Source organism: Nematolebias whitei, chromosome 2, assembly GCF_014905685.2.
Source record: "Nematolebias whitei isolate Nwh7 chromosome 2, NemWhi1, whole genome shotgun sequence".
Lineage (NCBI taxonomy): Eukaryota > Metazoa > Chordata > Actinopteri > Cyprinodontiformes > Rivulidae > Nematolebias > Nematolebias whitei.
Genome location: NC_056499.1, coordinates 48,340,659 through 48,351,714, shown reverse-complemented (window position 1 = coordinate 48,351,714; position 11,056 = coordinate 48,340,659). Strand labels below are relative to the sequence as shown.

Here is an 11,056-nt window from a genome sequence, read left to right as displayed (position 1 = left end):
ATATATATATTGATCTATAAAGGCCTCTATCCTGCAGAGGTAGAGCTGTCATTTCTAACCGGCCTGACCCGGATTCGGCCGGCGGGCCATAATCTGTGTGTGTGATTAATGTGCGGACCATCCGGTCTCAGACTTTGATGTGGTTTTACGAATCATACAGCACAAATAAAACTAAATAACAATGCACAATATAAAATTGTGTTAATCTACTTGTAGAGGAGGAGGCTTAAGTTTATATGTTGAGAGGATGAAGAAAGAAAGAAGAATGCATCAGTAAATCAGACTGTGACGAGATCGCTGGCGCATTGCGCAATAATTGTGCACGTGGGCTCGGACTTCTATGATGCGGTTTTACGAATTATAGCACAAAGAATATAGCACCTCTAATGCAGGAAGAGAGCCACCTGCATCATGAAGGACCCCACTCACCCAGCACACACACTTTTTGCCCCGCTCCCCTCAGGAAGGAGGTTGAGGAGCATTAAGTGTAGAACCACAAGACTGAGGAACAGCTTCTACCCTGAAGTTGTTAGACTCATGAATCTCTAACCAGAATAATCACTGTGAAAAACCACTGTAATGCCAGTTTGGCCCACTTTTGGCCCTGTGATGGACTTGCGACCCGTCCAGGGTATACCCCGCCCCTCACACAGTGATTGCCAGACATGGGCATTGGCGAACCCAGTGACCCAAAAAGAAGAAGCGAGTAAAGATAATGGATCAAGTGGAGCATTAAGGCCAGCCATAATGCTCTGCTTGTGAAAGTAAATCTGTTGAACTTAACTTGACACTCAGACAATAATTCTGAGTGTCACAATGCTGGACATGACCGGGGGGGATCAAACCTTGAGCATGATATAAAGTTCTATTTCGTATAGGCTTCGCCCTTTAAGGCTGTCGCTTAGTGGGTTTATCCTGATATGCAAAGCATCGCACTGAAAAATTTAGTCCACGCCCACCTGCTGTGTGGGCCCCACCCGGTCCGTATAAATTACGTTAAGAGCGGGAAATCGGCTCCCATTTTTTCGTCAGCAAGCTAATAGCACTGTCAGAAGAACGAAGAAGGAAAGTTGTGTAGATAACCAACCTTTGTTAAGAATGCTTGGCCCGGCAGTTGACCTCCGGTCGTCCGGTGAGTTCTCCTCCCCGAGGAGAAGCTGACGAGCAGTCTTGTTTCAAGGTAAGCGCCGAGGAATATTTCTCAGTGACAGGTCGCTACACGCTGGACAACGCCATCTTGTAATTTTCCTCTTATCGCCGACCCTCGGAGCGAATCGGATGGTTCCTCCGGGACAGGCGGCGCTCAGCTGCAGCCCCCCGCTGCTCATTCTCTTCTGGAGAGCGTCGTGTCGGTTGAGGGGGGCTGAGTGAATGCTCATCCCATCCCACCTTGTTTCGCATCGGCGATCACACCGCTCATGACCGACGGCGCCCTCAGGGGTTGCCCGGAGTAACCCAGGAGGCGGCTGACATGAAGGGACCTTTTTTTACATCCCACGCCTTTCCCGCCAGTTCGGATGATCCGGCGGGAAGGTTGTTTCTACTAGGTTCCATTCCGGCTCCCCGTCTTGATCCATCTGGCCTCGTTTTCCCAACAGGATGTCCTACGGGCGAGGCCACAGACGTTTTTTTCCTGGTAGATTGGGGGGGCCGGTCTCCACAGTCCGCACCCGTCTCCAGAGCAGGGGTTCACCGAGTGGAAAGTCCCTCAGTGCCCCCTGGAGCCAAGCCTGACGGAGGCTTCATTGGAGCAAGATGTCGAGGTGGACCAGCATCCCGTGCCTCCGGTTAGTGTAACCGAGATGGTGACACCGCTCTCCAACTGAGCTCACCAGCATGTGTTCCACACGGCCGCAGCGAACAACACGTTACGCTGTTGGCGTACACGTTCAGAGGCGGGAAGAGACGGTGGGCCCCTCTGACCTTCGGCTTGCTCCGCTCTCGTAGCGGCTGCTTGCTAACGACGCTGCCAGCCCCTGCAGTACGCTCCGTCTACAGGGCAGCTGACGTCATCCACAACCGGTGCACCTCTTTTGCTGTCTGCCGCCCCGCATCGCACCTGGAGAATGAGGTCCCAGAGGCTCTCCTGGCTCGTCACTCCACCTTCCTCTCAGGAGAGCTGCAGGAGCTTGTTGGAGGTCCTCTTTTCATCAGCGAGAGATCATTTCAAGATGCTCCACGGCTGCACAACGCCTCCCCAACTCTGTTACGCCAGCCCCTCCCATCAAACGTCCCCGGCATCCGGAAGTTCATTTTTTTCCCGGACTTCGCCAACAGGGGGTCCTCTAGGACAACAAACAGAGCTCAAGGGAGGATAACCAGGTGTCGGTTTGCTGGAGGTGTGTTGATGACACGATGTGAAATAAACATCATTTTATGATGAAGTGTTTTTTAGCCAGGCTGTCAGCATGGATTATCTGACAAGCGGCCCCATCACACACACTCATCACGAATTAGCCTTTTTAAGGTTGTTTTCATTCACTGTCAGCAGTGCCAATACGCGCTCCCGCGTCATGAAAGCGCGCACGCAGCTCTCAGCGCTCGCCGTTCACGTCAACGAGCCCAGTAACGTATCTCGCTCTCGGCATGAGCGACATGCGTTTTTCATCGCAGTGGTGTCAAACGCGCGCCCCCGCGGCATCAGCAGTTTCACAAGCCTCACAGCGGCTCTGCTCCTTCATCCTCGAAGAAGGTTTTCTGAATTAATACTGCAGCTCGTGGAATTACTCAAAAGTTCATGTGATTCTCAGCCAAGAATGAACGTGTTTCTGCAGACCGAGCCAGTGGTAACCTCACCCCACCGATGCTGCGCGCTGCTTCCTGACTGCACCAGTGTCAACGTGCGCTCCCGCGGCAATCCTGGCTTAAGGCGTTGCATGAATGAGGGTGCGCACACACGACTCTTCAGGGCACGTCGGCTCATACGTGCACCCGCTCCCCGAACGTTTACACGGATCAGCTGCACACAATGTGAGCACAACACATGAGCTGCGTCCCGCAGCAAACGCACAACGATTTGCATGCTCGGGGACGTGCGTGTTTTCTTTCTCACTCAGCGCGCACCAGCTCACATCAGCATGCATGTGAGTTTCACAGCATAAATACGTGCCCGCTTTATAACTTATAAACGAGTGGCAATGAGCACGCACTCCAGATGGATGGGCAAACCGTTTTCATCCGGGGATTCACGCTGCAGTACAGCTCAAACCCCGGTGTGGAGGAACTCTGTGATGTTTTTTTCTGTCATTTCTGAACAGATCTCTTCCCCTCTCGCAGAAGTTCAGGAAATTCTGTTTTAAATGTAATTTCTAGAGTCTCGGAAGGAGAGGAAAATGCAAGGTCCCTCTCTCATCACTTCCTGGTCCCAACGAACTGGAAAGATGAGATTTATTCTAGATTTATCAATTTTTTGAACTGTGAGAAACAACACTCCATTATGCGCCCGAGCCGTTCTAATTCTGCTTTATCTGGACACCTGCTGCTGCTGAGCAGTTGGTACAGACAGGTGGCAGCAGTGCAACTCACGTGAACCGGTTGAGTGATATCAGCTGTTTTCCGTCAGCAGACCTACGTCACACATGTCAGTTTTCACAGAGGCACACACATTTAACAAGCTGTGGGGGCGCTGTGGTTCTCCATACAGCAGCTCATTTAAATGTTTTTGGAGTGTCGCACGGGTTCTTTGAATGTGACTCAACACTGACCTTGAGCTGCAGAATCATCAGGGTTTTTTGATTCACACAGACAGCAAGTGACTGTTGCATACATAACTGGCAGGAGATGTATGCGCTCAACCCATGTGCCACATCGTGAGACAGATGCTGTGTGGGGCACACCCAATCTGCTCTCCATTGGAGTAGGGTACATCTAATGTATTCCGAACAAGGGGCGGATGTGATGTCCAAAGACGGTCCTTTGCGGCACGGGGACCTGGGACCTTCCACCCAGAGCTATGGCTCAGACACGGCAGAAATCCTGCCAGCGCCTGTGGACGTGTAGCAACACGAGAGAACGCTCAATGTCAACTATAATTATCATGGAGCCACGGGACGATCCACCGCTGGGGTGGACGTGCCTGCTCACAGCCTGTGGTCGTAATGCTTTTTCACCTTCCTCTCTCCCTCTGGTGTCACGGTTTTCTGAACCGAGCTCAGGAGGAGGGACTGGCAGCTCCTCTGCCCCAAGTGCGTGAACGCATCATGGTTCCCAGGCCTACGACACTTGTTATCAGGGCGCTTGAGGAACCTGCCGTGGAGGGAGGACGCTCTCCTCCAGGCGGGAGGAACGATCAGGAGTTAATCAGAATAGGCCAGCACCTGTGATCTGGCCGCTGTGCGGATCTTTTTGAGAGGATGGATCTCTCTCAAGATGTAGTGCGTACGATTCAGGATTCACGTGCTGCAACCACCATAGCACTGTTCACATCAAGTGGTCAGTTTTATCAGCACTGCGGTACAGAGAAAGGCGTAGAGGCCACTTCATGTCCACTGTACGACATGCTGTCCTTTTCTGCAGCAGTCGATGGACAGAAATCTGGTGTCCAGCACGATTATTGTATGCTGCGGCCATGTTTTCTTCTTGTCTCAAAGTTGTCGTAGACAGAACAACCTTTAATCATCCTCTGACGGAGCTTTTTGACTCAGATTGATATAGCAGCTGTGGGCCTGTTTGTGACACGAGAAACGCTCAGTGTCAATTATGGTTTTCTCTGAGCCCACAAGACGAACCACCGCTGGGGGTGGATGCGTTTGCCCACAGCCCATGGCCCAAAATGTTTCTGTACGCGTTTTCCTCCACCTCCTCTGATTTTACGGTTCTTGAACCGAGTTCAGGAGGAGGGATTGACAGCTCTCCTGGTGGCCCCCGAACGCGTGAGTGCACCATGGTTCCCAGTCCTGCAACGCCTGCTGTCGGGGCGCCCGTGGAAACTGCCGTGGAGGGAGGACGCTCTCCTTCAGGCAGGTATTAGCGACCAGGAGTTACCCAGAAATAGGCCAGCACCTGTGGGTCTGGCCGCTGAACGGATCCGCTTAGAGAGGATGTGTCGCCCACAGGATGTAGTTCGCACAATTCTGTTTTCACGTGCTGCATCTACCACAGCGCTGTACACATCAAAGCGGACAGCTTTTCAACACAGGTGTATAGAGAAGGGTGTAGAGGCCACCTCATGTCCATTAGGTGGCATGCTGTTCTTTCTGCAGCAGCTGATGGACAGAAATTTGGCTTCCAGCACGATTAAAACGTACGCTGCAGCCATCTCTTCCTGACACGAAGGTTTCTGAGACAGAACAAGTTTTAATCATCTGCTGATGAAGCGTTTTCTAAAAGGTGTACAGAGACGCAGGCCTGTTTTCACACCCACTTGTTCCACAGTGGGATTTAATACTGGTCCTGCAGGTCCTGATCAAAGCTCCATTTGAGTCTTTGGATCAGGTTCCACTTAAATTCTTGTCTCTTTAAACAGCCCTGCCGCTGGCTTTAACATCCGCTAAGAGAGTGAGTGATTTATCTGCCCTCTCTGTCGCTCCGTCATGTCTCAGAATTCAGGCTGACGGCAGCTCAGCTGATTTAAGACCAAACCCAGATTTTATGCCTAAAACATCACAAGCTCTTTTAAATCAAGAGCGATATCATTGGAGGGGTGTCTCCCCCCCATTCACACACAGATCAGAAGAAGTAGCGTCTTTTCATTTCCTCTGTCCGGTGCTGGTGTTGACGTGTTACATAGCGTGCACAGCTGCAATGCATCAACATTTGTTTGTGCATTATAGAGATACATCTGCAGGTCGCCCGTTATCCACCCAGCGCCTGTCACACTGGCTGTGTGAGGCCATTTTTGAAGCCTACAGAGCATTAGATTTAGCCTCCTGTCAACCTCGGAGCACACTCGACCAGGGGTATCGCATCTTCGACTGCTTTGCATAATGGTATGACAATGCAGGACATCTTGCACTGCAGCCACATGCTCAACACCCTGCTCATTCATTCGCTTTTATCTACGTGTTGTGGCGGCTCGTCCCATGACACATCCTGTCCTTAGTGTTACAGAATGAATATTGTTGTTTCATGGAACTCCGTTTTACTCACATCTGTCTGCATGCATTACAGTGTGAGATGTTATCAGTCACAAGTTGTGACTGTTATTTTGGTTCTATTGTCAATAATCAGTTCACGACTATTGTTACCAATCAGTTCATTTGATTAATAATCAGCTCTCCTGTTATTATTAATCTGTTCATACGGTTCAGCCGTAAACCGGTTGGTTCATGGCTCTTTTCAGCTTTTTTCCCTCCCCGTTGAAGTTTTCCGGGGCGTTCATGCATTCAGAACGCATAGTTACACAACATGCGTCTGTGCATGGCACACATAATTACGCAATGTGTAATTACGTACATGGGGAGCTGAGTGACAAGACGTTTTTTGAGGCAAGCTTCTGCTTCATACGGTGTTCGAATGGACCCAGTGAGGCGAGGTCAACATCCGCTTCGCCCTTAACCCACTAAGCGACAACCTTAAAGGGCTACGCCTATACTCATAGAATTTGGGGTTACAGTACGTAACCAACAATCTATTTGCTGTCTCCTTACTGACTGGTCACATCAAGACTGATTATAATTTAGGGAAAAGGATCATGGAACATTTTAATATCGTTCACACTAACAGTAAAGGAGCAGTGCATAAATACATGTTGCCTCGACAGCAGTGTGATGGCTCAGTGGTTAGCACTCAGCTAAATGGACCTGGGTTCAATCTCCGGTTTGGACCAGGGGCCTTTCTGTGGGGAGTTTGCATGTTCTCTAGTTTGTATGGGTTACTCGGGTTTCTTCCCACAGTCCTAAAACATGCGTGTTAGGCTGTCTTTAGCTATAGGCCTCCCTTGCAAAGTAAATCTGTGGTTTCAGTGGGATTAGCCTGGTTAAATAAAGGTTAATAAACTTATAAAACATTTTGTAGTGATCATGTGTCTGTGTTGGTTTCCAGATTGTGTACAACCTGCTGTCTCTACGCTTCAACTCTCGTATTCGTATCAAGACATACACAGACGAGTTGACACCGATAGACTCTACTGTCTCCATCCACAAAGCTGCCAACTGGTTTGAGCGAGAGGTGAGTCTTCACTACCGCTTAGAGCTGCGTTAAACCACTGGAAACACTGGAGCTGTTTTATTTATTCCACTGAATGTAATGCAACAAACAGTAAAGCTGCATTCAAACAGGTGTGGGACATGTTCGGGGTGTTCATTTCCAACCACCCTGACCTGAGGCGCATCCTTACAGACTACGGCTTTGAGGGACACCCCTTGAGGAAGGACTTCCCTCTGTCAGGATACGCAGAGGTGAGCTCTGCCGTCAGCGAGAAGCTTTTCCTTCCACTTCTCTTTTCTTACTTACCATATTTTCTGCTGTACATATCGCACCGCTGTGTAAGTTGCATCTATCCAAATAAGTCTAAGAAGTGGAAAAATCTAAAAATATGACACTTCGCTGTATACGTCACATCTGTTACGCGTCACTGCTGACAACCCAGAAATGTGGGCTGAACCGGGAAATGTGGGCCAAAAATTGATGGGCCGCCAAATGGCGGCCGCGGGATTGTGCACGGAAATACTTTAGTAATAATAATAAAATAATAAAGTGTTATCATTGTATGTTCCCATACAAAGACGAAATTGGCTCTGCATTTAACCCATCGCACCTGGGATACACCCAGGTGGAGTGGTGGGCAGCTATGTAAGCACCCGGGGAGCAATTTGGGTTTAACAAGAATTTAACAAGATTAACATTTAAAACAATTATTTGTTTGCTCGAAATTATAGGTGTGTCACAGTTGAACTTTTACTTAATAAATTCACTTTAATGGTCAAATTAGCTGCATTTGGCCGGGGCGGTGCAGTTGATTTGACTGTCGCTCCAAGTAGCGAGCAGAACGATTTCTTTGCTGGTGACATCCAGCTGTACTTCTATTCTCTTTAAACTTGTCACAATTACTTCAGTGTCTGTCAGAAATAAAAAATGTGTAAACAAAAAACTTCCTAAAAAGAAAAAACCTCCCTGGACCATCCCTTTAACTTTAACGTCGTACAGTTGTCACTGGACAGGGCAGGTGGCAGACTGTGTGCATGGCGTCATGTGGGTGAATGGTTTAATGATGTCAGCGTTGTGAATCGAGCGGCCCATAGTGGCGGTGGGGTTTTGGTATGGCCAGGCGTATGTTATGGACAATGACCATGGGGGCTGGTGATGTTACACATGGTCTGGTTGTGAGGCCGGTTGGGTCTCTGAACACGGACATTCCTGCAGGCAGCATGTTGGCACGCTGCCTCAAAACTTGCAGCCTCTGGCATTGTGCTGTGATAAAACTGCACATTTCAGAGTGTTCAGCCTAAGGCACTTCTTTACCCGCTTCTTCCTTTTTAAGTCACGGGTCACTGTTGCCCATATCCAGCCATCACTGTGCAAGAGGTGGGGGACACCCTGGACAGGTCTCAGTCCATCACAGGGACACATAGAGACAAACGAGACAAACGACCATTCACTCTCTCTCTCACACCTAGGGACAATTTAGAGTTACCAATCAGACTAACATGCGTGTTTTTGGGCTGTAGAAAGGCCCCTGGCCCAGATTCAATCTGGCGACTTTCTCGCAGAGAGGCAACAGCTCTACCCACTGCACCACCGTGCCGCAATAATCTTGCTGTCTAATCAACATCTTGATCTGCCACACCTGTGAGGTGGATGGATGATCTCAGCAAAGGAGAAGTGCTCACTAACACAGATTTACAAAAAAAGTTGTGAACAATATTTGAGAGAAAAATGTTTGTTGTGTGCATAGAAAATGTCTTGGATCTTTGAGTTTAGTTCATGAAACATGGAAGCAAAATCAAAAGTGTTGTGTTTATATTTTTGTTCAGTGTACATTTGTGTAGTAACACAGACGTTGTTTGGTTGAAAACATAGTGACAAACTAAACAAAATGTAGCAGTTTAATATTAGCTAATGTAGCGTTCTTTCACACTGATATGTCGATTTTGAGAAAGAGATGTTTGATAAAAATCAGGTCCTTGTTGGGCTATCCATTAGCATAGACGGAAGAAGACTAGACTCTTTCTCCATACTCTGTACTCATGTTGATGTTGGATCCCAGAAGCTAATGTTATCTCCAAACAGCTAATACTCCCAGTGTGACCAATGGTTCCTGAGCAGTGTGGCTGCATTAGCAACCCCGATGTTTCTAGCCAAAAACACAATAGGTGACACAAAACCCTGGGAGATAAAGGTTCTGTCTAGATCTCGTGTCCGCAACTGATCTACTTACCGTATTTTCTGTCTAAGTCGCATCAGTCCAAAAATGTCTAATAATTTGGAAAAAATCCATAATTATGTCGCTTCGCCATATAAGTTGCATCTATTACGCATCACCGCTGACAACCTGGAAACATGGGCCGATGTTGTGCCAAAAATCGATTGGCTGCCAAATGATTAACGATTAAAGATTAACACTTAAAAACAATTGTTTGTTTGCTCGACATTATAGTAAAGGTGTGTCTCAGTTGAACTTTTCCTTAATAAACGCACTTTAATGGTCAAATCAGCTGCATTTTGCCGGGGTGGTGCAGCGAAATGAAGCTGATTTGATGGTTGCTCCAGGCGAGCTGGATGAAGGTGGCAGGCTATGGCAAGCCGATTGCGTCATTAATAGCCACTTTTACCTATTACATGATACAATGGCATGCCATACACCTCGAGTGCCATCTAGTGGCTGAAAATGATAGTGTTCAATATTTTCAATGTCAGAATGAATGAAATTGTCATCTCAGCCAAAAATTGGTTTATAAATATGGGGGAGCGGGGGGGGGGGGTCGATTCGACCTATAAGTCGCAGGGCATGTAAATTATGCAAAAAACTGTGACTTATAGGGCGAAAAATACGGTATGTCATTTAAGTCCCTCAGCTGTGTCAGAGAGCAGATTTCTTCACACAGAGTATAAATCTAGCTTAAGCCAGACTTCTGTTGGGCTCGGGTGTTCCCACAAGCCTTAAAGGTTTTAGTTTAGTAATTTTTCCTAAGATAAATGGATGTTTTGGGCTGCAGGTGCGTTATGACGAGGAGGTGAAGCACCTGGTGTTGGAGCCCTTAGCTCTGGCGCAGGAGATGAGGAAGTTTGACCTGAACACTCCCTGGGAGGTGTTCCCTGCATACCGAGAGCCCAAAGAGCCTGCAGCCAAACTGGAGGCTGGAGACCCCACCCCGGACAAGAAGTGATGTCCCTCAGTTCAGTCCACACACTCGTCCTCACCCTGTCCTGAATGTTTGTTATTCTGGGACTCCAGCTGAACCCCACTTTAACTATATATGTAAATAAAAATAATAATAAAAAGTCTTAAAATGTGTTTTGTTTTTATTTAGAGCTAAGCTTTTAAAGTTGGAGAGAAATCTTAAAAAGTTGTAAAAGATTCTGAGATTTATGTTGATATGGAGGGTGAGGATGAGTTACAGCAGCTCGTGACATTTTCTGTTTCTTCTTATATAATTTTTATGATGTAATGTTATTCTATAATCTGGTGAACTGTGATAAATGCTGGACCTTCAGATGGGGAATTATGTTGTTGCCACCTGCTAATCTGAGCTACAGGTGCCGCATTCCCCAGGTCAAGCCACTTTTGAACCAGAAACAGCAGCAGAAGTGCCTGACCTGGGCTACAGAGAAGCAGCACTGGACTGTTGCTCAGTGGTCCAAAGTACTTTTTTCGGATGAAAGCAAATTTTGCATGTCATTCAGAAATCAAGGTTCCAGAGTCTGGAGGAAGACTGGGGAGAAGAAAATGCCAGAAGTCCAGTGTGAAGCACCCACAGTCAGTGATGGTCTGGGGTGCCATGTCAGCTGCTGGTTTTGGTCCACTGTGTTTTATCAAGGGCAGGGTCAATGCAGCTAGCTATCAGGAGATTTTGGAGCACTTCATGCTTCCATCTGCTGAAAAGCTTTATGGAGATGAAGATTTCATTTTTCAGCACGACCTGGCACCTGCTCACAGTGCCAAAACCACTGGTAAATG

At 47.9% G+C, this 11,056-nt stretch overlaps 2 protein-coding genes across 2 annotated transcripts in view; one reads left to right on the top strand and one right to left on the bottom strand.

The window, feature by feature from the left end:
• ndufs3 (NADH:ubiquinone oxidoreductase core subunit S3) overlaps positions 1–10,389 on the top strand; it is a 114,888-nt gene extending 104,499 nt beyond the window's left edge. Inside the window, exons 5-7 of the mRNA XM_037692142.1 lie at positions 6,982–7,107; positions 7,218–7,337; positions 10,095–10,389. Of these exons, the coding sequence (XP_037548070.1) occupies positions 6,982–7,107; positions 7,218–7,337; positions 10,095–10,265 (417 nt within the window). The 3' untranslated portion in view covers positions 10,266–10,389. The remainder of the gene's footprint in view (positions 1–6,981; positions 7,108–7,217; positions 7,338–10,094) is intronic.
• The window catches only part of c1qtnf4 (C1q and TNF related 4), a 101,797-nt gene that overhangs the window by 66,769 nt on the left and 23,972 nt on the right, over positions 1–11,056 (bottom strand). The window lies entirely within an intron of this gene.